Here is a 26945-nt window from a genome sequence, read left to right on the forward strand (position 1 = left end):
TCATCACTTCATTTTTAGAAACGTGAACAAATAGTAAACTGTGTCCAGACTGGGATCACTGTCAGAGCACTTGGGGGAGTTCTTTTTATTTCTTCTGTTGTCTGACTATCATTAGAATGGTAATTACCAGGCTGGGTGATGCACTGACATCAGTTCAGTTCAAAGATTGTGGTTCACAGAGGAGTTCCTTCCTCAGCCGCGAGTCTCCTGAAGGTTGTGTTGAACTCATCCAACACAAAGTGCTCAATATAGAAACTCACTCTCATGCACGCACACACACACACACACACACACACACACACACACACACACACACACACACACACACACACACAAACAAAAGTTTCTTCTGCACTACTTTCTGACATTTAGTCCTTCCTGAATTTGTTTATCCCACAAATCTCTGTCGTCCATCTCCTGTGGTTTGTCTTGGTGACTTACTGCTGGTGTTGCTTCAGGCTGAAAACAAAACACAGGAAGGAATTTGTTAGTGCAGATTTGACAAGACATGGCTCTTTACCTACAGGGAGCATCGGGGCCGCTGCAGGGGGAAAATATTTTTATTTTTCTTCATGGGAAGTAATCCTATTTACCTGTATCTCATGGCGTTTTTAATACAAAGCAGCATAATAAAAAAAGTCCTATTTGGCGTGCAGAGATGTAGACTGTAATCTTTCATTACAGTTATTGTTTTTAATACAAAAATTCTACAAATCTAAGGCAAGCATTACGCAGTGAGCTTGAATCACAGTCATCTCATAATTACAGCCATCTATAACCGCCACAATCTGGCTGAGCTCCAAATTAAAACAAAGAAAACACATTGGAGCATAAACCTTCATGTTTAAAGTGGTGTATTTGCTGTGGATTTGGCCTTTATCGCAAGCAGCTAATAGCTTTTGAGGATGACAGCCACTGTGGCGGCATTCTGCAGCTTTATCACCATGAAACAAAGCAACAGCAGGAGCAGAGAAGCCATATTCAATTAAAACAAAGAGATAAGTCGGATAGAAGATCATAGGGGCAGCAGTAGCTCAACAGGTTGAGTGGGTTGTCCAGTAATCGGAAGGTTGCAGCTTCGATCCCGGCTCCGGACAGAGAATTCTGCTGTTGTGTCCTTGGGCAAGACACTTAATCGCCCTTACCTGCTGGTGGTGGTCGGAGGGACCGGTGGTGCCTGTGCTCTGCAGCCTCGCCTCTGTCAGTGCGCCCTAGGGCAGCTGTGGCTACATTGTAGCTCATCACCATCAGTGTGTGAATGTGTGTGTGAATGGATGAATGATACACTGTAGTGTAAAGCGCTTTGGAGTCCTTACTCTGAGAGGCGCAATACAAGTGCGGGTCATTTATCATTTATCATAGGAAGCAACACACACCACACCGACAAAGCTTCTTTTGAAATTATTTTGTGGTCAAGAAGTCTTTTAAACAACTAATAGTGTGAAAAATCCATTAGCAGATCAGTTCTAGGTGTCATTCAGAGTCAAAAACAAATGTATGGAACAAATGTCACGGCACGAATCACAGATATGATGAAAAAAGTGCCTTTTTCATCTCTGGGTCATTTTCTTTTTTGTGTAATTGCTTTTCTTTTCAGGTCCTACATTCAGATTATTTATTTGAAACGGGTTGCTTTAGTGCAAGCTGATCCTTGTGTGCCTTCGCTTAAGTTGGGAGAGACAAACAATATCAGACACACAGATTGAAAGTGCTCTCCTCCATATGCGGTTGTCAGTTTTAGTCTGAAATGAAAACACACCGCAGACGGCAAAACACATTCCACCGTTTCCTTTGACGTCACAGTCTTTGGTAAATTGCCACTTTCATGGTACACTCCTAAATAACATCTGCCCAGATCTCTATTCACAAAAACTGCAGTGTGAGGAGGAGGATGCTGTCAGTGTCTATCCTGGTAATGGCTGTAAAAACAGCGGCTTCTGCACCCTGTCCGCTCTGTGAAGACTCCTCTGGGGAACCGGACCCTCATAAGAGGGAGGAGGGCATGGCTTTGGTAGCTTGTATTGGTCTGTGCGAGGGGACAGGTAGCAACAGGGGTGGGGGTGGGGTGTAGCAGGAGTAAAGTAATTGTTTTTTTACTTGTAAATTTTTAACAATCTGTCATTATGAGTTTCACATGCTGGCTGATAGTGATGGGAATTCCGGCTCTTTTTAGAGAGCCGGTTCTTTTGGCTCAGCTCACCAAAAAGAGCATCAGACCCACGTGACCGCAGAGCTAGCTCCGGGGAAAGACCTCAGTCTGAGCCTCGGCCTCGCCTGAAAACTGTTCGGTCATTTTCAGTCTCTCAACTTAGACCATTAGTTGTAGCGTTTGTGCATTCTTTTTTGGAAATTATTTGAGCCGGTTCTCCCCTCCCCGCAGCTCGTCGCATCTCTGTCTGATCGCGGCTCCTGTCTGCTGTGCGGGCTGCCGGCTTGTAGAGCTCTGGGATGGAAAACTTTCCACCCAGTTCTCCCCAGCGGCAGCTCTGCACATCTCAGATCGCAGCTGCGCTTGTCTGCTGTGCAGCTGCCGGCTTGCGGAGCTCTCGGGAGACCTCTGTGTTCCACCCGGTTTTACCCAGCGGTCAGCCCGGCGTATCTCTGACTCAGAAGCTCTGGTGTTGTGCACAGTTACCTCCGGTTGTAGCTAGGTTGCTACCTCCATTAGCTTAGCTCCCACCTCCACGTTAGCTTTGGGTTAGCTTCAGGTTAGCTTGTAGCTAGTATGACCGGGTGTCGTCAGTTGATCCCAGCCTTCAGCCCCACTCTCAGCTCCACCTCTCTTCCCTTTTGTGGAATTGTCTGGTTTTGACGGTAACCTGTGACACGGTCAAAATGTCGGTGGTGGCCACCTCCCATTTTGGCACAAAAACGTGTTACTGGAGCCTGGCCAATATTTATATGTTGATGGTTGAAACAAGAACGAGAGAGAGTGAGGGAAAGGAATTTAAAGATTTTTTTTAGGATTCTGAAATATTTTATCCTATTTTCTGTGCAGGGATATGATTTAAAATGTATGTATTTTATTGTTAAATAACTTCCAAAATTTCTGAATTGTGATAAAATCGTGATTGTGATTTTGCAAAAACTAAATTGGGATATGATTTTTTTTTACCATATTGCCCACCCCTACTTTAAACACATTATTACAGCTTCCAGGTTCATTTTGTGGCATTGTTGACTGCCTATAGGATGCAATGTAATAGTTCCGTGTTGTGTTGTTTATTCCACCTGGGATCATTTAGACTGGCCAATAAGGCTAATCAAAGAAAATATTTAACATGGATACTTTTTTTTACATGCTTGCTGGAGAAAAGCACACAAGTCAGTCTATTCTCAGTATTGTTACTAACTTTTTGTGCACAAAGTCTATCAAGGTGCAAGAACAGCAAGAACAGAAAACGTGTTGAGAATCAAGCATGAAAACAGCTGGATCTGACAAAAAAAACTGAGAAACTAGGAGACATGACTGCTGAATGTGGAGCAGAGATATTGCAGTTGCAACTAGGTCTGGGTGATAGGGCGTCAGATCAATATCCATTTTTTGAGCAGTTCACCTACCCATGCAGTGACAGTTAGATGGAGTAACGGTGATCTGGTCGAGGAGAAGCCCATTCCCGCAAAAACCCTTCAGCAACCGTTGGGCGACATTTTGGATTTGGTAGCTTTTTTTCAAATACCTAACATATTGACACAGGAAATATTATGTTGGTAGTAAAAATGAATCTACGTATCAGTAAATTGTCCATATATCGCCCACCTCTAAAAGCAAGTTTTCCTTTTTTTGCAGCTTTCAGTTTTATTGATGTCATTGTCATCAATGACACTGCTGTCAAATAGTTAACATAATTATCTCTTAAGATGCACTGAAGTTATAAGTTTTAAAGTCCTGTGCATTTTTAGACTACCTTAGGCCTCGTGTATGTGACAAAAATGTTTGTTAAAGCTTCAACGGCAAATTTACTTAAAACAATTTTTCATGCCTCTTAACAACATTCTATCATAGTATAACTATAAATATATTGCACAGATAAAAACAAAAACATAAAAAATAATAAAGTGGTTCTCTTGCACTTGTCTAAAAACCTCCACCCATAACACGTTTTGAACCAAAATCATCTATTGGATCATCCGGTTGTCGTCTCACTGAACCGCTGCACTTGCATGGGCCCTCCACTCATTATGCACTTGCATATTTAGTAACAGAACTCCTCTGGTGTGAAAGATTCATGGCTCAATTATATCAGAGTAGGAGAAACAGCCGGCTGCTACCACTTCAACTTTAGGATAAACTACCAGTCCCAAAAAGAAAAACACCATTTGAAGTCACACAGCAAAAGACAATGACTGGAAGAAGAAGAAGAAGAAGAAGAAGAAGAAGAAGAAGAAGATCTTTCTATAGCGCCTCTCAAGATAAAAATCACGAGGCGCTTCACAAAAACAAAAAATGTAAAATATAGAAAAGGACTTAGAAAATGATTAAAAATATATTTAAAATGAGCACAAAATAGGCAATTGTGATTATAAAAATGTTAAGAATGAGAGAGAGTGAATAGGAAAGAGGGAAATCAGTGGATCCTGAGGAAGGTGGAAAGGGTAGGGGGAGCACAAAAAGGAGAGAGTGATGAAGAGGGTCATACAAAAGCCAGCCTGAACAAGTGAGTTTTCATCTGCTTTTTAAAGGAGTCCACTGAGTCTACTGATCTCAAGCTCAGGGGGAGAGAGATCCAGAGGGGAGCCACAGATCTGTCATCTTTGGTCTTTAGCCTGGTGCGCTACACAACCAGTAGGCTTTGATCACTGGACCTCAGGGACCTGCTGGGGGTGTAGGGACTGAGAAGATCACCAATGTATGATGGTGCTTGTCCATGTAAGGCCCTATAGACCAGAGCCAGGATCTTGAAATGAACCCTGAAGTTGACTGGCAACCAATGAAGCTGGAGGAGAAGTGAGGTGATGTGGGTGTGTTTGAAGGACTTGGTCAGAAGCCGAGCACAGGCATTCTGAACCACCTGTACACGGTTCAGGGAGGTTCTGCTCAGACACGCGAAATGTACAGTTGGATGTCATCTGCGTAAAGATGGTAGATTTCTTTGAAGAAGCTCAGGATGTGCTGAAGAGGAAGCAGATAGAGGAGGAAGAGCAGATGCCCCAGCACAGAACCTTGTGGGACACCATGGGTGAGGGAGGTGGTGGAGGAGCTAAACTTGGAGACGACCACAGAGAAGAAGCGCTCAGAAAGATAAGAGAACCACTCCAGCGCAGTTCCTGATAGACCTACCCAGTCTCTCAGCCTCTCCAGTAGCAGGTGATGGTCAACAGTATCAATACTGTTGGTGTTTAGTGCTCTCTCGTTTACTGACTCAGTGCGGGTTTCTGGTTCTGGCAGAAGCGACTCAGGGAAGATACCTGAGGGAAGGGGTGATCTGCATCGAAAACCTAATTTTGTTCTGGAGATTCATTAAAGCAGCTTCAACCATTCTTCATTGATCACAAAATCCAGATACATTTGGAGAAAACATTTAGGAGACGTGTTTTATTAGCCTTTGTCTGGGGTGGTTTTTTTGTGTTCTCTTTAACCGATTAACAGCCAGGAGGAGCATTACTTAGTCCCAATTACTGAAGCATGCAATGAAAACAAATATGAATGCTAAAAAAAAGAAAGTATATTTTATTTTTTGTATCTCAATAACAATACAGCTGTTTAACTATTATTCATTTGTGTTACATTATGAAGCATCATTGCCCTAAAATAAAATGGTGTGGAAGTTAGAAGGGTTAAACACTGCTTTCAACTTTGTTCTTCCCTTTAAACCTGTGAGTGATTTCAGAGCTGCACTTTGGGTCGTTACCATACAGGAGGAGAGGAGGAGCCTAAGCATCATTTTCTCTGCGGGTATTCCTGTGAATCCACAGGCATCCACAGAGCTATCTATAAATATCACCTCACCAACACCTCTCGCTGTGATGCACCTCCACTACGTCACACTCTCACCTCCGTGCTTCGCTGTCGGGACCGCACGTTGGCTGTGCTAACATTTGTCAAGTTCAGGACAAATAAACTCTGATGTGTTTGAGTTGAGGGGAATTTATTATTCTGCTCCATTTTTCACCAGAAATGTGTTCCACATATTCACCAGGAGTCGCTTTGTGTGCTTTTTTGCTAAACGTTTCTTTTTTATAATAACACAGCAAAACACAAAGGTGACATAAAAAGACATGGCATGAAAAAAAAGTGATGTAAAGGATGGACTAACGGAAGCAGAACACGGAGTAGAAAATGGTCACAGTTTGTGAATGAGCAAGGTCGTTAAAGGAACAATCCAATAATCTGACCCAGGGGTCACGTATGTGAGCTATATGGTGAGGAGAACATATACGGAGTTCAGAGAGAGTGCATGTGCTACTAATAACCACTGGAGGTGTTTGTGGGGAGTAAAAGTCACCTTAGCATGCTGTGTGTGTGTGTGTGTGTGTGTGTGTGTGTGTGTGTGTGTGTGCAGGCGCGTTGCAAGCTTTTCAAAAGTGTGGGAGATGTTTTCTGTGCCTAAAATAATTTCATGTTATTCATCTTGTTAGTTTAATTTCCATAATAGCGGAGCAGGTGCGAATTTTATACGCGTCACGCATGTCTCCGTTTGAAACATGTTTAAACTGTTCAGAATACAAATCCAGGCTCTGTTTCGTTAGATCGGTGTAACTAAAGTTTGTACTGAATGAAACTTTACATGAAACCATGTTGAAAAGAAAAGGATCCGATTAAATCGTCTCCCCTCCATTTACAGTCAGTACAGCGCAGTGCGCATGACTCTGGGGTCAATAAAGTTTAGTTGTTTCTCTTTGCAACAATCTTCACAGGAAGGCAAAACAGTTAAATTGCAGGTTACAGATATTTCCATTTGACTGTTTATTTTGACGGATAAACTGAAGGATGTTGGTTGTTTTGAAAGAACAAGAAACCCGGTCTCTCTGAGGGATGTGTCACCTGGAAAAATGTTCTCTGATTATGAAACTTTGGCTGAATAGCGCTTGTTCCCGTCTCTAATATGGAGACGCATGATGCATCCAGTCTGTCTGAGGCAGAATAGCCTCTTCAGCTCAGAAAGCACCTGTAGAGACTTTTGATCACGCACAAAGTTTATGTGGAGCAGAAGTGGTCGGGCCACGGCAGGTGAAATGTTCCCTACATGAAGTGAAATTGTTTAATTGTAACATTAATACGCTGGTCTGGTTGGTTAGACCAGTGTTTGAAGTGGAAAACACACACACACACACACACACACACACACACACACACACACACACACACACACACACACACACACACACACACACACACACACACACACACCAATTAAAATAATGCTGATAGCGTGGACTAGAAGACAGGTGATGGGTTACGTATTTAAATGATGATCAGGCTGCTGTAAAATGTAATCTCCATCCACATCCAGACACAATTATCCTCTATTCTATTTGCTCTGCTCTTGTCTGGGCTGACGTAGCTGACGGTGCGCGCGGCGCGCCTAACTAGCGGCTGATGCACATTTTACGCATTTGGAGAGGTGGGCTGGAGGCTTTGCTTTTACTGGAAGATGGTCCACTTAACGCACGGGTGTAGACTACATATTAATGACAAATGAATGAAAATTAAATTGAGTTTTTACTTCATATTTTAGAAATAAAAATGACGGGGGAACACATTTATGACGTCTTTTTAAACTAAATTTTCTAGCGCGACCTGCCTGCTTCACTAAGTCACTGCTTATTAAGGTCCGTCCAAAATTACTGTGGCCCACCCAAAAATGAAAACCTGGCACAGTGCCTGTTATAATCCTCTGCAAATTATTGTTCTTCACATTATCAAAGTCAGACTTTGTACAGCTAATGTCAAGATGCAAAGATATGAATTCAGTTGAGCTCTTCCGTCCCTCCCTCTCCTGCTCTCCTTGAAACCCGACATCGGCTGTCAGAAGCAGGAGGTGAAGAAGGGCAAACAGAGTGAGTGTGACGTAAAGAAACCAGACTGGTGTGAAGGTGAGCAAAACGGCTAGAAAAGTGAGGGTGTTGAACGATCTCAAGAAAAGTGTGGGTGTTGAATCCCCCACATCCCCCATGGGTGCGACGCTCAATCCTCTCCTGCCTTTTCCTTTTCTGCATCTTTGTTATACTGAGTGAGAAATAGGTAAATAAAAGCTTGATTTTGACATGGATCTTCCTAATATGACTGAGGAAATGTTTTTTGGGTAATATCTGCTAAAATATTAAGATAAAATATGTGTAAGCCTTTTCTGTGTAGGTACATACCCGGTGTATTTTCACCACTACAAGCCGAATGTTGAAAATGACCGAACAGGCGGGATTTATGGTGGGAAGCAAATCGATTGGTTGAAAGCCAGTTGTGTCAGAGCAACAGGAGAGGGAGGGAGGGAAGAGCCCCTGGAAGCCCTTGGGTTCTTCCTTCCCTCCCTCTCCTGCTGCTGCTTGAAACCGAAACCCGAGGCAAACAGACTGCGACGTAGAGACCAGACTGGCGTGGAGGTGAGCAAAACAGCTGGAAAAGTGAGGGTGTCAGTTGAATGATCTCAATAAGAAAAGTGTGGTTGTTGCATCCCCCACGGGTGCAACGCCCATGTGTGTGTGTGTGTGTGTGTGTTTGTGTGTGTGTGTGTGTGACAGAGAAAAAAGAGGCACACACACAAATACACCTGTGAAATTGTTTTTTTTTTTTGCTTGTAACAGGTGGTCTGAGTGGGTTGACCTGCTTTTCCAGGCTGAAGTGACCATCTGAGGAGATATTTTTAACTTTCAGATCTACAGGAGCTGCTTGTTGCAGCCTCTTCTCTGAGGTTATTACATCTTTAAAATAATTTCATACAATCAAAAATAAATAAAGTGAACCACATCCTATTCATTAAAGATATTTTGTCACACAGATATTGCAGAAGCTAGTAAGAGCCAAATATAAACAAATAAACACATAAAAATGACATCCATTCACTCATAAGATTTTTATTCACATTAAGACTCATTATATAGCTGGTGCTGTGTTTTCAGTATCATCTATAATGACAAAAACAAGCTATGAAATTCTGTATCGTTGGTAGTATTTAGTCTAATTCAAAAAGCACATGTTGGAGTTAAAAAGTTTTTTTCAGTGTTATCCTAACAAATAAAATTAAAATTGTAATATCACATTTTGGGGAATTATTAAATGTTTTTCTGCATAGACACAAATATCTTCCCACTGCACTGTCAACTCCTCTGATTATATAGGCAGGTACAGTTTTTAAATTTCCATTTCCTTGGTTTCTAATCTACAAAATAACAATGGCAAAGGATAAACGTTGAACTACACAAACATTGCTAAAAGGTAATACAGGGTCAATACTAGACTCAACCTGCATGGCAGTACTTATATTCAGTAATAATTTTTTTGCATAATTAAAGTAAAACTACCTGAAATAATTTGTCTGTTTTATTTGATTTCTAGAAATCATCTCAAGACCTAAAACTGAATGTTTTGTGACCCACAGCTGGGTCCTCATGTCTGGACGACATTAAATCTGGGAATAAACATCTGTTTAATTTTATGATCAATGGCTTGTTTTACTTGGAAGGCTGTAAGCAAGTCTGTGTGAAAAATTTACAGCCTGAAGCGAAATATTCTCAACTTCGACTTAATTTTCACACTTGGCGCTCGCTGGGCTCTGCACTATGTGAAAGAGCACTTGGCACTTCTCCTGGGCCAGGAAAAGTGGTCTCCCACCAGACTTGATTAAATCATTTTTTTAATGAAGTGGCCATCTTTGCCCTGTCCTACATCTGCTGCTGACATATCTAGACTTTCCCCGTTTGATTTGTAGTCTGTTAATAACCTATTTGGTTTCTACTAATGTGTTTGCCAATTAAACACTACAGCTAAGGAGCAAAGACTGAATCATCTTCATGGCACTATGCTCAGCACTAACGACTCTGCAGGTAAAATTTATGCAGTTGTTTACGTCTCTCGTTTTATTTAAATTATGCCTGGCAGTGGCCTCTGCCAGGCATAATCACCACATGCATAATGGTTCTCTGGGTCTCTTATCAGGTGTGAAATATCACTCAAGAACACCTTGAGGAAATTTCATCTTCAGATCTGACACATATCATCCCTTGGACTTAAATACAAACTGACTAGAAGTTTGCTGTAAAAGTTTAAAAATCAAACTTGCTGCGACCCACATTTCTCCCATACGCATGAACGTGACATTTCAAGAACACCTTGAGGGAATTTTCTTTAACTTTGGCACAGATTTTTACTTGGAAAGAGAATGGAATGATGACATTTCATATCCGAAAGGTCGAATGTGAATTTTTCATTGATACAACACAGCAGTGTTTTTCCCTAGACGTGGTATAACCTGGGAACAAAAACAAAAAGGAAGAGAAAGAAAAGATGAGAAATAAAAGCTTGACAGACTGGTGGACGTGAAAAACTGACAGGTGAAAAACGTTAATGGTAAAAATTTACCTGACATGGACAACTATTTAAACTAGCCTAGGATCTAGACTCTGCCACTAACTCTGTTTGCTCAGGGACAAAAAACAAGCCTGGAGGAGCTCCTGCCATGTGAGTGAGTTGCTAATGCTAGCAGTTAGCTTCTGTTGACTGAGACGTTTTCTGCCGATTCTGGCCGCTAAAACAACAACAGCATTCCCCATCGTGAGTCAATTTGGGTAAGTTGTATTGGCAGTGTGACGTAGATCTGTTAGGCTTTTCAAATCCTAGAGTTTCATCGTCTATTTTCTATCAGAAGCTAATGCAGGAGAAAGGTGTAGGAGGCTGTTTTCATGTACAGCCTGCATTAAAAACACAGAGTAACTGATTTTTATCAGAAATAATCATTAAAGAATGGTTTTCAACCACACCTTTAAATAACATGACTGAATACAGATGTCAAACAAAAACTTCAAGCCCAGATTTTTACATTTTAATGCAATGTTTTTCATCAGGCAAGGCAAGGCAGCTTTAATTGTAGAGCACATTTCAAACACAGAGGCAATTCAATGTGCTTTACAATTATCTGAACATGACATGAAAACAACATAAAAACACAAATTAAAATACACAGAGATAGAACTACAGTTTCGAGCTAAAGGAGAAGACTAAGTTCCAGCGCAGATTGCAATGGAGATAACACAACATCCAACCATTCATCCATTTTCTTCCGCTTATCCGGAGTCGGGTCGTGGGGGCAGTAGCCTAAAGCCTGGTTTATGCTTCTCCGTCAGCTCCGCAAGGGACAAACACGCACGGATTGACGGAAGCGTTTTGCTCTTTTTCTTCTCCGTCTCCTGGAGTGTGTTGCAAAGCAATTGCCCGGCAGGACAACAGAGGGCGTAGCGCTGTTCTGTGGTATCCTGTCATGTATCGGTCCAAGATAGTGTGTTTATATTGTGTTTTTTGTGTATATAAGAGACTTTTAACACAGACATATTTGTCTCTCATTCTCCCACCGCTTCATGCGCTCCCCACCTCTAAACCCATGTTTCCTGTCATTTCCGTCCACAAATAAAACGCTTGCTGCGCATCTTTTCACTCCTCCAGTCACGGGAGAATTAAACGTTCATATTTTTAGAGTTTTTTCACGAGGTATTCTTCAAGCTTCTCCGTGTCTGCCGCTAGTTATCCTCGGCTCTCTTTGCAATGGCAGCGCTGTAAACAACAGCGGCGTCCTGACCAATCACAAGCTTGCGTAATCCGTCTCGTTCGACGGATGTTTAAAAAAGTGGGCTCAACTCCATACGTACTTGCGTGCCTGCCGGAGCCCTACGCAAGGACGGTGCGTGTCTCCGCACTGACGCAGACGGAGAAGCATAAACCAGGCTTAAGTTGAGAGGTCCAGACTTCCCTCTTCCCAGCCACTTAGGCCAGCTCCTTTGGGAGAATCCCAAGGCGTTCCCTGGCCAGGTGAGAGACATAGTCCCTCCAACGTGTCCTGGGTCTACCTTTAGGTCTCCTCCCGGTTGGACGTCCCCGGAAAACCTCACCAGGGAGGGGTCCAGGAGGCATCCTAACCAGATACCCGAGCCACCTCAACTGGCTCCTCTCGATGTGGAGGGGCAGCGGGTCTACTCCGAGCCCCTCCCAGATGACCGAGCTTCTCACCCTATCTCGAAGGGAGAGCCCAGCCACTCTGCAGAGAAAAATCCTTTTGGACGCTTGTATCCGCATCAATGCTTTTAAAATGCTGATGAGTACATCAGGGTTTTTAGTTTAGATTAAAACAACACTAGGGTTGGGGCAGATCTCAAGTCATGGGGAAGCTGATTCCATATGTGAGCAGCATAGTAACTAAAAGCATCTCCACCATATTTTGCTCTGATCCGAGGTTCTACCAGCTGATTGTTTCCAAGGGATCTCAGAGCCCTATTGGGTATATGTACAGGAATGAGATCGGACATGAATTTTGTTCCCATGCCATTAAGTAATTTATAAACTAGTAGGGACACTTTGAAATCTATTCTGCAGTTTACTGGTAACCAGTGTAGGAATCAAAGAACAGGAGTGATGTGATCTGATCTCTCAGTTCCTGTTAAGAGTCTCACAGCAGCATTCTGAACAAGCTGCAGTTGCTTCATCAGTGAGACTTTTGCATAAGACTCTTAAAATATCTCTGTATATTGGCAGAAGCAAGGTCATTGTGAATGTATAAATGTAAAGACACTGCATTTTCTGCATCAAAGTGAACTAACTCTTGGTTTAACTGTTATATGGATTTTAACTTCTATATAATTCCATTTTAAATTACCTGCATTATGACTGCAGGTTTTAAACCCCTGCTGAGAGCAGTGATCATGACACAGAAACCAGATTTTTGCACAGCAGTAAAACTAAAACTAAAGAAAAAAATAAAAAATAAAAGAAGAAAGTTTTCACTCCTGCTGGCTGACTGCCTTATTTTCCTTCTTTAATTTGTACTTCCAGCGACTTGGCCATTAGTTTTTAAGAGTGCTTGAGTCAGAGACTTACATTGGGATTTAGTGTTCATCTGTCTGCTTCCGTTATGTGTCCTCGTCTGCTGGCCAGCCAAGATCGCTGGCTTAATCACAACATACTGTAAACTGTAAAAATGTTCTGTCAATTTATCTCGTTATATCTCTGCTGTTGTTGTCCCTTACAGGTCCAATTACAGCAGCCTGTCTGGGCCAAGCCGGAGAGTCTGCAGCGTTTCCAATGACCTGCAGATGCCTATGAAGCAGATGTTCGGCACCGATAAGTGGAGCTGCTGGATGGGCACATCCAGCTGTTTACGGAATAGAGAAAGCTGTTGTTTTGTGGTGACGCATTTCTAATGCCAAGCACCAGACGAAAAATAGCACACACACACACACACACACACACACACACACACACACACACACACACACACACACACACACACACACACAAACTAATAAATACACACACTTTTCACGGATGTTTCTTCGGTGAGAGCTAATCCTCTGCCGCTGCCAGTTGTGCTTTCATCTCATTCCGGAAAGCTTCTTACACAAGCCAAAGCTCGTCCTTAGTGTGCAGGAACACATACACGACACAAGCATACACACACTCTGTCAAACTTGGGGTGGAAGATAGTAAGTGACCTTGTCATTCAAATTCTTGGCCAATCCAGAAACTGTTCCGATGTACGAGGAAAAGAATCTCCATAACCTCTGCTGTGAAGTCGACTCACACTAGCAAATATTTCCACACGTTAGACCAGCGGTACTCAATAGGTGGCCCGCGGGCCAGGTCCGGCCCGCAGTGGTGTGCCATTATATTGTAGGTTTGTGTGTTGTGTGTAGAACTGCCAGCTTCCCCCCCATCTTTCATTATGTTTGACTCCATGTCAAGCTGTATGACTTCATCACAGAGCACAGCTCAGGAATCCTGTTCCTGTTCTGTACCACCCTACACTTGGTACGCGATACCTGACTGCTCAGTCTGTACGTGTGGTAGCAACATTTGGGACCTAAAACGGCAAACATTACAAAGACACTTGCCTGAAAATAAGTGATTTTTCAACAAAAATAAATTTACTTCCTTGACAATCCTTACTATTCTGTGCAGAAGAAAGTGTAAAAACAAAAGGAGATGCTGTGTATGGAGATGGAAATTCATGTTTTGGTGCATGCGGTGTGTGAGCAGTTGAGCTAACATTTTAGATTTTCAAGCAACTGCACAATTGCTGATAAGGAGTTTGCTGTAAACCGTCTTTTTCACTGGCATCACTAAGTAAGCATCACTTAGTGGCCATGAAACGTAATTTGCACCAATTAGTCGCTGTTGTAGTGGATGGTGCCTTTCCGACATCCACAAGCGTGCATAGCATCATGTTTTGGATGCATCCCAAAAGCATAGAGATTAGTTTATTTTTTGCACTCTATGCTTCCAGAACGCACCAAACTCCGCAGTTAAGGTTGGGTCGGACAGGTAGTCAAAAACGAAAGTAGTGTAAATACTTCTGCAAACTTTCAACATAAAAGTCATGTGCAGATTTTCCATTGATGAACTAATAAAAAACGTAGGCCATTTCCTATGAAACGTCCTTGCTTGTTATCACGTGAATCTTCAAACTCACACAAATCTGCCATTATTCTGTGACCTTGTGGGACTTGCTGCGTGGGATGCTTTTGCTCCTGTTTTGTGTTTGAAACGCTTCCGATTGGAAGGTAGTTCGTGGGTAAAACGCATCTGTTATATGAAACGCTGCTTACGAATTCAGTGGAAAGGCTGGGTAATGTTTTCATTTCTTCTCATTACCCTTACAACATAAAACTGAGCCCTATCTCAAAGAGTAGCTATGTTTACATGCGCCAAATTTCCCCAATCCGATTCAAATCTTAGTTGGTTGGAAATCAAACCTCTGTTTATTTGGACACTAACTGAAATGATCCCATCATGCTGTAAGTATACATGCACCAAGCGTTCAGTCAGATGAAATAGGTTGAGCATGCGCAGTTGTCTTTCCTAGAAAAATAAAAGCGTAAACAAATGTCATCTTCTCCGCACGTCTTTCCCCTCATCTTTTATTTTCTTATTCTCTAGCTTTGTCCGTAGACTTACGTTTTTTCTCTGTTATGGACCCTCTTTGCACTTTTACCTGTATGCTTTTGTTTGTACTGATCGCTTTAACTAAACCACAGGCACAGTAGTACGTAACGCTACTGCTCCTCCGCTACAGGAGAGGAGAGAAGGATAATGTACTACGATAACGATCGCCCGCTCACACTGTCCTCAAGGTCCTCAGACTTGTCCTGAGCGTCTACAAAGGAAAACCGTCACACTGAAGTTTTACACATGCGCAGTGGGCATTATTTTATTCCAACAATCTGAATGGGTGTGCACATGGGCGTCAATCGGAATGATGATTGGACAAAACCGTATCATATCAGAATATTCCGATTGACATGTTTACATGAAGAATTTCCGATTCGATAGGGTGGCCATTCCATACTTGCGCCCATGTAAACGCAGCTAGTGTCACAAAATGGCCCAAAAATTGTACAGTAAACGTGCGGTTTAGAGGTGTGTGTGTGTGTGTGTGTGTGTGTGTGTGTGTGTGTGTGAGTTTGTTGCATGATACATGACAACATGTGAGGCGTTATTTTCCATCATGTCATTCCCCTGCACTGCACCATGTTATAAAGACTCAAACATGACTCGTGAGGGAAGGAGAGGAAGACGCAAAGGTGGCTCCAAACACACACTTATGGACCGCTGTTGTGTTTCACCTGAATGACTGGGTGAAGACAGAGGAAGTGAGGCTGATGAGGTGGAATTTTTGGCTTGTTCTCTGTTTCCCAGAAGATCGATACAGCAGTGCAATAGACCTGGCCACAGTTATTTCCAGTACGAGTGTTCTCCCTCAAAGATATTTGAAATAAATCTGCGAAGGCTTGGAGTTGTCAGACGAAGAAATCACTTGGGATTGGAAGTCTTTCCCACATGAAGTGTTTCAGTTTATTTTTAGATAAAATGTGTACATTAAAGCAGCCAGAGTGGCTACAAAACTTCTTTTTCACATCACTGCCTGTAGGTTTTTCATTTGTAGTGGAGGACGGACTTGTACATACCCCTGAAAATCTTCCATTCTTATCCACCCATGGCCACTTCATCCTAAAGCTGTGCAGCTATCAGCACAACTGGGCTCACCTCATTGTCCACTTCAAATCTCCTCTGTATCACTGGTTCAATCTTTTGCTTCAGTTTTGGGGATTTAGTGTTAACTGCAGGTGTTTTTCCCTCCTTTTGTTTATCTTTGCACTTCTCCGTCCCTTATACATCCCAGCTTTGTCTGTTTTAAAACAGTCCTCCGTGTCAGTAGTTTATGCCCTAATTTTGTCTCAGTCTTCTGCTATCTCCAAACATTTGTTTCCTCAAACATGATGTCTCTTTCTGTCTCTCTGCACCCCTCGTCTCATCTGTCACTCGATGCCAGCAGTGGATCCCGTCTATTAGTCTTGCTTACTCTCTCGTTCTCTGACACAAACATGACTCTTTCAACGTGTCTGCACTCCTTTCTGCTTCATGATAGTAAAGTTGACAGAATAGAGTTATGAACTTCTATTCCCCCATAAATTAATGTCTGAAATTTGGTGCTTTGTCTTTTCAGGAATTAGGCTGATGTTTCTATTCTGTCTGCCTATGGTGAGTTTGGGGTCGATGTTCTGCATGTAACTTCTGCAGTCGCCAGCGTGACCTTTATTCTCTTTCAAAACAACACGTCCTCTCAGATACATCAAAGCAGCTGAGTTTAGACATCATTGGCTTGTTGCTTCCATCACTAAATAAACAGCCTCTTCTTCACACTCTGCTCTCCACAACCTTTTAGAACAAGACTGAATCAAATAAAAATGGGAAAACCTCCTCCGGAGTAAAGACGCTGTGCCAAGTAAAGATTTTTTTTCTTCCTATTTTCTAAATGTTTAGTGTCAGTGGCATTGAGGCCTTACTCAGTGAAGAAGTGTTCGTGAGGATTGTACTGATCCACTTCCAAGTATCAAATCAGGGTCCCAGTCAAAGCATTTTCCTGGTAAGACAATGCTCAGCTCCTGATCTCTACTGCTGACCTCTATGTTATGGTTTCACTTCAGTTCAGTTCATCTTTTTACCAAGGCGGCCAACAGCTAATGAACGTTTTATAGGAGTCATGAGTAAATCCTCGAATTTAGTTGAACTTTTCGTTTGCTTGCTTTAAAGGTCTCGTTCACTGAGAAAAAGTGTAAAACTTGTTCATTTTGAAATACAATCAACCACTCAGAATAGCATTTGTAAGCTGAAGCTGGAACATTTGTTTACATCAATGCCCATTGCTTGCATTAGCCACAGAAAAGAAATAGATAGGAAAAGGACTGAGTAAGAAAAAGCCATGCTCTTCTATGTCACAGGGATAATTAGCATTCTTGGCTTGTGACGGGAAAAGGCCGTGCTGATTTAGTGGCCAGGAGAGAGCAGAGCTATACAAGCTAACCATTAGCAATTTTACAATATGGCGGAACAAGTTTGGGCTTGCATTATTTGTGGATATAACACATCAGTATAACATTTTTTTACTCAGGAAAGAAGGCAAAATGAAGGCAGTGGAAGAGTTGTGTTGCAGTTAACCAATCAGAAACGAGAGGTTTGTGTATACATCATGCATGTTAATGAATATTAACAACAAACCTTGCAGTTTTCTGCCTCCCACTCCTCTGTGCTAAGTTTAGAAAGCAGGCAGTATTAACTTAGATTAACTTTATTGCAAGACCTCGTGTTACTTCCAGCATCCATCATGCATCCATCTAGCACTCCTCTTCTTCTGCAGTCAGTGAGAGCCTATACTGCCCCTAGTGTTCAGAACAAAACTGACAAACTCTCACCCCCTGAAAAAGAAGAAGCTAGCTACTAGAGACCACAGCAGATTAAATGATGAGTTACCTTTGAAGGTGTGGTTCACTCATTTAATCAACACATTTGCTGTGGTCTCTTGTGAGGGAGGCTCAGGTGTGCCGGTTTCAGGAAGGTTTTGGGGTCCTTTTTCCTGATATTTGGACATCTCCCCTTTGATTGGCTAACAGCAAAATGACTCTATCACTGACTCTGTAACATTGATGTTTATCCCCACAAGTAACACAAGCCTGGAGGAGTTCTGATGTGTGGTGGAGTTGCGAATGCTAAAAGTTAGCTTCTACTAGCAATAACAGCCTTTCCCGTTGTGAGTTGAGATGGGTGAGTCCATGAATGCCAAGAGACAGTGTGACACAGATCTGTCAGGCTTTTTATATCCTGGTTTTGTCACACCCTGTCTTGTCTCCCCGTTCTGTTTAGTCATGTGTCTCTGTTAATTGCTCCCACCTGCCTCTCATTTTCCAATCACCCAAGCTCCCAGCCCTCATGTATTTAAACCCCTTCAGTCCTGTGTCTCTTGTTGGTTCATTGTTTCTATGTCCTGCGTGCTTGATATTAAACCTAATGTAAAACCATTCCTACCTGTCTGCCTGCCTTCCTCACCCACGTGTGGATCCTCACCTCATCTACGCTTTGCTCACCGGCATGTGTGTGACAGAATGAACCAACCCAATAAAGGATCCAGCGGGGAGGTTCTTCCTTGGGGGTGTTTGCTCCAGTTTTTAACCGCTGATCACCGGCCGGCTTCTCCTCCTCTGGCCTCGTCTCGCCACAGACGCCGTCGCCGAACCCCAGCTGCGACGATCCCCTCCGCCCTCCTGGAGCTAGATGTGAGGTTGGACCAGGAGACGCAGCTAGACCGCTCCTGCTACGTGGGCACCAGACTGGCTGTGTGCTCCCCCGGAGCTGGCCCACGGCGTTGGGAAGGATGCCGGGCTCCACCGTCACCCCTGGTCCCGGGATGGAGCCGCAAGCTCACTGCAGCTCCGGCTCGGCGCGCCAGCTTGGACCACCCCCAGTCAAACCAGCAGTCCCGTCTCCGGTCCAATCAGCGCCTCCGTCATCTGCAGGCGGAGGGACCACGCCTACAGCCCAGCTGACAGAGCTCGCCGGCCTCCAGGCGGAGCTTGGCTGGATCCGTCAGCTTGTCAGCCTCCAGGAGTTCCAGCTGGACACCCTATCCTCCCCGAATTACCAGGAGAAGGTTCCGGTACAGTCTGCAGCTCCCTCATCTCTTGGCCAAAGGATCGAGCCCGCAGTCCACCCAGCAGAGCTCGCCGGTCTCCGAGCTGAGCTGGCCCAACTCCATCAGAGCCTCAGTCTCCAGGAGCTCCAGCTGGACAATCTATCCTCCCTGCTCTCCCAGTTTCCGGCACCACCAGTCTAGTCAGCTCCTGTCCCAGCGGTGGTCCCGGAGGTCGCATCGCATCCAGTTCCAGCGGTGGTCCCGGAGGTCGCACCGCATCCTGTTCCAGCGGTGGTCCCGGTGGATGCATCACAGCCAGTTCCCGTGGTGGTCCCGGAGGTCGCACCATATCCTGTTCCAGCGGTGGTCCCAGAGGTCGCACCGCATGCGGTCCAGCCTGTCCAAGCGGTCCTGTCCGCAGCAACTCCTCCTCCACTCCAGAAGCCGACGGTCCAGAAGCCGGTGGTCCAGAGGCCAGTGGTCCAGAAGCCGGCGGTCCAGAAGCCGATGGTCCAGAAGCCGGCGGTCCAGAAGCCGACGGTCCAGAAGCCGACGTCCCCGGACCAGAAGTCGACGCCCCCAGACCAGAAGTCGATGGTGCAGAAGCTGACGGTCCAGAAGCCAGCGGTCCAGAAGCCAACGCCCCCGGACCAGAAGTCGATGCCCCCGAACCAGAAGTCGACACCCCAGAACAGAAGTCAATGCCCCCGGACCAGAAGTTGATGGTCCAGAAATCGACAGTCCAGAAGTCGATGGTCCAGAAGTCGATGGTCCAGAAGCCGACAGTCCAGAAGCGACAGCCCCGGACCAGAAGTCGATGGTCCAGAAGCAGACGATCCAGAAGTCGACGGTCCAGAAGTCGATGCACCTGGACCAGAAGTCGACGCCTCCGGACCAGAAATCGACGCCCCCGGACCAGAAGTCGATGCCTCCGGACCAGAATTCGATGGAGGACGACGCTCTCTCCAGTCCAGAGGTCGACGCTCTCTCCAGTCCGGAGATCGACGCTCTCTCCAGTGCAGAAGTCGACGCTCTTTCCAGTCCAGAGGTCGACGCTCTTTCCAGTCCGGAGGTCGACGCTCTCTCCAGTCCGGAGGTCGACGCTCTCTCCAGTGCAGAAGTTGACGCTCTTTCCAGTCCAGAGGTCGACGCTCTTTCCAGTCCAGAGGTCGACGCTCCTTCATATCCAGAGTTCGACACTCCCTTGTGTCCAGAGGTCGACGCTCCCTCGTGTCCAGGGGTCGACTCTCTTTCCAGTCCAGAGGTCGACGCTCCTTTGTATCCAGAGTTCGACACTCCCTCGTGTCCAGAGGTCGACACTCCCTCGTGTCCAGAGGTCGACGCTCTTTCCAGTCCAGAGGCCGATGCTCTTTCCAGTCCAGAGGTCGACGCTCCTTTGTATCCAGAGGTCGACGCTCCTTTGTGTCCAGAGGTCGACGCTCCTTTGTGTCCAGGGGTCGACTCTCTTTCCAGTCCAGAGGTCGACGCTCCTTTGTATCCAGAGTTCGACACTCCCTTGTGTCCAGAGGTCGACACTCCCTCGTGTCCAGAGGTCGACGCTCTTTCCAGTCCAGAGGCCAATGCTCTTTCCAGTCCAGAGGTCGACGCTCTTTCCAGTCCAGAGGTCGACGCTCCTTTGTATCCAGAGGTCGACGCTCCTTTGTGTCCAGAGGTCGACGCTCCTTTGTGTCCAGAGGTCGACGCTCCTTCGTGTCCAGAGGTCGACGCTTCCTCGTGTCCAGAGGTAGATGCTCCCTCGTGTCCAGAGGTCGACGTCCCCTCCAGTCCAGAGGTTGACGTTCCCTCCAGTCCAGAGGTCTACGCTCCCTCCAGTCCAGAGGTCGACGTTCCCTCCAGTCCAGAGGTCGACGTTCCCTCCAGTCCAACGTCTCCGCCGTCTCCAGTCCAGTGGTCAACGGCATCTCCAGTCCAGTGGTCAACGCGGTCTCCAGTCCCGTGGTCGACGCCTTCTCCAGTCCCGTGGTCGACGCCGCCGCCTCCAGCCCAGAGGCCAAGGATGCTGCCTCCAGCCTAGAAGCCGAAGACGTCGCCTCCAGCCCAGAGGCCGCCGACGCCGCCTCCAGCCCAGAGTTCGACGACGCTGCCTCCAGTCCAATGGTCGTCGCCACCGCCTCCAGTCCCGTGGTCGACGCCGTCTCCAGTCCCGTGGTCGACGCCATCTCCAGTCCCGTGGTCGACGTCTTCTTCAGTCCCGTGGTCAACTCTGTCTCCAGCCCAGAGGCCGAGGACGCCGCCTCCAGCCCAGAGGCCAACAATGCCGCCTCCAGCCCAGAGGTCGACGATGCTGCCTCCAGCCCAGAGGCCGAAGCCGCCGCCTCCATCCCAGAGGCCAACGACGCCGCCTCCAGTCCCGTGGTCGCCTCCAGTCCCGTGGTCGACGCCGTCTCCAGTCCCGTGGTCGACACCTTCTCCAGTCCTGTGGTCGATGCCGTCTCCAGCCCAGAGGCCGAGGATGCCGCCTCCAGCCCAGAGGCCGACGACGGCGCCTCCAGCCCAGAGGTCGACGACGCCGCCTCCAGCCCAGAGGCCGACGACGCCGCCTCCAGCCCAGAGGTCGACGCCGCCGCCTCCAGTCCAGAGGTTGTCGCCACCGCCTCCAGTCCCGTGGTCGACGCAGTCTCCAGTCTCGTGGTCAACTCCGTCTCCAGTCCCGTGGTAAACGCCTTCTCCAGTCCCGTGGTCGACGCCGTCTCCAGCCCAGAGGCCGACGCCTCCAGCCCAGGGGCCGACGATGTCGCCTCCAGCCCAGAGGCCGACGACGTCGCCTCCAGCCCAGAGGCCGACGCCGACGACTCCAGCCCAGAGGTCGACGCCGACGCCTCCAGCCCAGAGGTCGACGCCGCCGCCTCCAGTCCAGAGGTCGTCGCCGCCGCCTCCAGTCCAGAAGCAGACAACGCCGCCTCCAGCCCAGAGGTTGTCGCCGCCGCCTCCAGTCCAGAAGCCAAGGACGTCTCCTCCGGCGTCTCTGCCTCCGGTCACCGCCGGTCCTGCCCTCATCAGGCGCGGGCCCCCAAGAGCCGTCGGCGTCCCCTCCTCTGCCACAGACGCAGGCCCCCAAGAGCCCATCCTCGTCTCCTCCTCTGCCCCAGACGCAGGCCCCCAAGAGCTCGTCGTTTTTCCTCCTCTGCCCCAGACGCAGGTCCCCGGACTTTACTGGTTCCTGCCTCCTCTCCACCGGTCCCTCGGTTCCTCTTGGCCCTCCTTTCTGGTCCCCCTCCTCCCGCCCTGCTCTGTGTTCCTGTGTGCTCTGTGTTCCTGTGTGCCTCTCATTTTCCAATCACCCAAGCTCCCAGCTCTCATGTATTTAAACCCCTTCAGTCCTGTGTCTCTTGTTGGTTCATTGTTTCTATGTCCCGCGTGCTTGATATTAAACCTAATGTAAAACCGTTCCTACCTGTCTGCCTGCCTTCCTCACCCGCGTGTGGATCCTCACCTCATCTCCGCTTCGCTCACCGGCACGTGTGTGACAGGTGTCTCTTTCTATGAGAAGCTAATGCAGGAGGTAGGTGTAGGAAACTATGTTAATGTTCAACCTGCATGAAAAACTCAGAATAACCAATTATGATCAGAATCAAGAATTGAAAAATGTTTTTTCATTAAAGTGACAATGTGTAGTTTTTATCGTTATCTCTGGAAATATCCATCAAAATGTTGTTGAAAATCAATTAAATGATGCCCAGTTGTTGAAAAATATGGCAGCTTGGTAACATATAACCATAAAAAGCAGGTCTAAAATACAATGGGAGCGGGTCTAAGTCTCTGGGCGACGCCATGTTAGATGTCATGTTTTCTTCTACGGGAGGCCTTGAGGGCAAAACACATTTACTGATTTGTAACAAATGGTTTCAAAACTTTCGCCATTGATAAATGTTGTTTTACACATTTACCTCTTCACTCGTTGGCAGTGATGAAAGGGAGTCTGGTGTGCTTGTCATTTAGCTGAAGTTTGCACTCCCAGGACCTTTTTGACCCTAATGCATCCAACACAAAACTACTGCTTGCTTGCAACGATTTAGGCATCTACTGCCCCTTATCGCCAGGAAAAATACACACTTTAAAACAAAATACCCTGGGTCAACATGAAACTGAAGGCAATGTAGCGGTGGAGGTTCTTTTCCTCATCCTTTTACAGTTTGTGTGTTTTTTCCACTAATCACATCATTAAAGAGGTTCTGCTTAGAGCTGCCTTTAGAGTCACTGTCTGAATCACAAAATAAACACTGTCTGCAGTTTTAATCCCACCAACTGGTGTGGAGGGATCCAGGTCCTGTGTGAGTTTTCTTTAAATATTCATCTATAATATTACATACGTGCATTTATTAAGACATAAATTTATCGAATGTTTCCTCATCACTAATTTATGCTTTGCTCCTTCTCCCTTCCATCCGCACCCTTACATCTTTATTAGTGTTGCCCTTTTGTTTCCTCCACACAGACAAATCTCTGGGACTTGTTTGCAGGAGTTGGCTGTGCGAACAGCAGACAACTTTTGCTCTGGGGTTATTGAAAACAGACATTTGTGTTGCCTCAACAAAAAATAAAATAAAATAAAGAAGACAAAAAGAAAAACAGAAAGCTACAGCATTATATCCCGGAGCAGCCTTTTATCTGACAAAGACCATTCACAGCACTCCATGTCCATTCCATTGCTTTGACTACAGAGACACAAACAAGCATGCTGACATGCACCGCAACACAGCCGCAGAGTGTGCTAACAGCTACCTCATGCCAAATGCATGAAATTTAGCTGTTCTATGTCACATTCTTTCCCTTCGAGTGGATCTAAATTGCTTTTCAAGTTATTGCAAAAATGTAGATGTTGAGCTCAACATCTCATGTCTATTATCTGCTTTAATGTCTTCTGTCAATCCATTGTAATGCTGGTATGAGTGGAATAATCAAATGCAGAGCTCGGCTGTGGCAGAACAATGGACACCTCATATTTTATCTGACATTAGATTAAAATGACAGCACAGATTCAACAGTTCGGTTCGGTTAAATGTCTGCTGCCTCATCTTGCCTCTTTCTCACCTCCTCTTCTCTCTTTTCTTTGAGGAGAGGTGTGAATGCAGGAAAAGGAGCCGGTGAAGAGATAGAGGATGTATAATGTGACAAAAGAGACTAGAGAAAAAAACCTTTCAGATTTATTAAAAACTAAAAAAAAGAGTGGAGGGAACTATAGATGCCATACAGAGCCATTTAACAAGATTTACTGAGCGCATGGCAGCCATTATTTTTTTTAAATTTGTGCTATTGTTTGTTTACATTCTTGTATGAAATATTTGTCCGTGACACATCTTTTCAGCTGACATTACACCGGCTGCAAAACAGTGAAAGTGGCTTTGGTAAATGCCTATTATGAAGTAAATTTACTGACTTTTGTATAAACATGATCCTCTAACTCAGGTCCTCTGATCTTTATTTGTTCATTTTTGTCAAATTGATTTCATTTCCAAACCTTTTAGAAACTGCTTGGATGTCTTGCATTAAGTTCTGCAAATACTGTCCTAATATATTTGATTTTCAGGGCCTATTATTCCCTCTATGAGCAAAATTCAGAAAGATTTACAAAAATTAACTTAAGAAGGGAATTGACAGTAAAACCTTACAGTTTGATCCAACAAATCTGGTATTTAGTCAATTTGAATGTTTTGTATTCTTTATGATCTCATCATCTTCAAATAGAAAATTTATAAAAGCCTAATTTTATGTACATAATATAAGTACAAGGAGACTTTTAGATGTAAGTGCATTTATTTATTGAAAACAGATAATCTATTTAAGAAAACAGTAAATAAACAATGATCAATCTTTGAAAGCCTGACACAAGAAATATAACTAGTTTTTAAAGCATAAATATTATTTCATCTTAATGGAAAACAAATATAATACTTATTTTGTTTTATTCTATATTTTGTTTTAACTGTTTCATCTAATTCTGAAAAATTTAAAGGAGAGAAAAGTGGTTAAAGGGGACAAATTATGTTTTTTTTCCTTAAATTACAATAGTTCTGTGATCAATAGCAAAAATGTTCATGAGGTCTTTTGTCCTAAATCCCTCTAAGTGGTTTCAGCAGTTTAATTGTTGATGTTTTCATTACCTTCATGGTGTTTTAGGGCTCTGTCACTTTAATAAAAAAAGCTGGAGTTGGCCACGCCCACCCATCCTCTGCTCAGGCTGCTATAAGCTGAGAAGCTCAGATATCCTGGAGATGGTCTGGAGTAGAGCTGCTGCTTCATCAGCACCAGATCATTATTACACATTACAGGTGGTTTTATTCTTGTTTCCCTGTTTGTGACATCACAAATAAGGACTTTTTGCAAATGATTCCTAAAACCAAACACCGACAGAAAATGAATGGCCATTTTTTTCATGTTTGGAGTGTTTATGGAGGCAGTTCAGACCCACATGAGGCGTGTTTCCACTGTCGAAACTTCAGGGTAATTTTACAAGAACTTCCTGAGTTGTGTGTGTCTCCATTTCACTGGGTCGGTCGAACAGGCTGTTTTCCGGTCCATTTTCAGGAACTCTCGAAGTACCGAACAAGGGTAGGTACTTGGAAAGGCCTGGAGGAGTTGCTGAGCAGAACTTTTGATTAACTCACGCTGATGACACAGAGTTCCCGTGGGGTTGTATAAAGTCTTAAAAGCATTGAATTTAAGAATTTGGAAATAATGCCTTAAAAAGTCTTGAATTTTGACAACTGGGCCTTAAATTTGTGCTGTATGTAAATTCTCTTTACTGTATTTGTCCTCTACAGTTTCACTTGTCAACCACAATCATTTATAACGTAGCATAATTGAAGAGTGGTGGAACCAATCATTTCAAATTATAAAACACAAAATTGAGTAAAAACAGATGTAATGATTCCTTCATATTTACATCTTTGTGATGAATTTGAATGCATTGAAGCAATATTAACAGCTGAGAGTACAGTTATAAATGTGTCCAAATGAAAATCTGTTGTATTAAAACGATGAACAATGCCTCGAATCATATTTCCAAAAGATGCTCAACTATTAGAAATCAAGGTTTAATAAAACATTTGATCAATAATTCTTGTGCACATACTCACTTGTTCTGGTGTTTGGAGCCCTGGAGGTGTGCGTGGTACTGCTCGATGGAGTTGAGAACCACACTGCAGACGTTGCATGAGTAACTACTGCGCAGTCCTGGGAAGAAGGGGGGGAGCACAACCATGCAAGTGCAGGGGTTACTGTGAGGGCAAATTTCAGATGCAGAATTGATAAAAATTCTTCTAAGCCATTGTCTTAATTATCAGCATTCCTGCAGGAATGAGGCCAACACGAGCAACAATAAAAGTATGAACACAAGTTTTATTTTTATGTTTCTCTTCTTTTACTTTCAGCAATGCAAAGTAATTTTCCTGATTAGAGTGCATCTGGAAAGAGATTTGATTTGACTGATCATTAGCAGAAAACCAGTTACAGTTTTAGATCATTAGATCAGTGTTTCCATCCTTCTAGTGCCTGAATGTGTGTGTGTGTGTGTGTGTGTGTGTGTGTGTGTGTGTGTGTGTGTGTGTGTGTGTGTGTGTGTGTGTGTGCAACCGATTCTGAAACGTGAACTCGAGCGAGGTTCAACAGAATAATCGGGACACGAAGAATCAGAAGAAAAATATCATTTTAGCGAACGTGCATGCTCGTCTTTGTGGTGGCTGTGAATGCGTGCTGCAGAAGGCGGCGTCTCAGACACAGATGTTAACTAATCACAGGGTTTGCAGGTGGTCGCGATGAACACCCCAAAAATAGACGAGTTAGGAGATGGGGGGGTTGGAGATAAGGACGGGAGGGGGGAGG

General features: G+C 44.8%; 1 protein-coding gene across 2 annotated transcripts in view; it reads right to left on the minus strand.

The window, feature by feature from the left end:
• Positions 1–232: 232 nt before the first annotated feature.
• Positions 233–26945, minus strand: part of zgc:171482 (zinc finger protein) — a 135728-nt gene continuing 109015 nt past the window's right edge. For both annotated transcript variants that reach the window (XM_015944349.3, XM_015944348.3), the window contains exons 6-7: positions 26201–26297; positions 233–459 (exon numbers count right to left, since the gene is read on the minus strand). In XM_015944349.3, the coding sequence (XP_015799835.1) occupies positions 438–459; positions 26201–26297 (119 nt within the window). In that variant the 3' untranslated portion in view covers positions 233–437. The remainder of the gene's footprint in view (positions 460–26200; positions 26298–26945) is intronic.

Source organism: Nothobranchius furzeri, chromosome 12 (genome assembly GCF_043380555.1).
Source record: "Nothobranchius furzeri strain GRZ-AD chromosome 12, NfurGRZ-RIMD1, whole genome shotgun sequence".
Classification (NCBI taxonomy): Eukaryota; Metazoa; Chordata; class Actinopteri; order Cyprinodontiformes; family Nothobranchiidae; genus Nothobranchius; species Nothobranchius furzeri.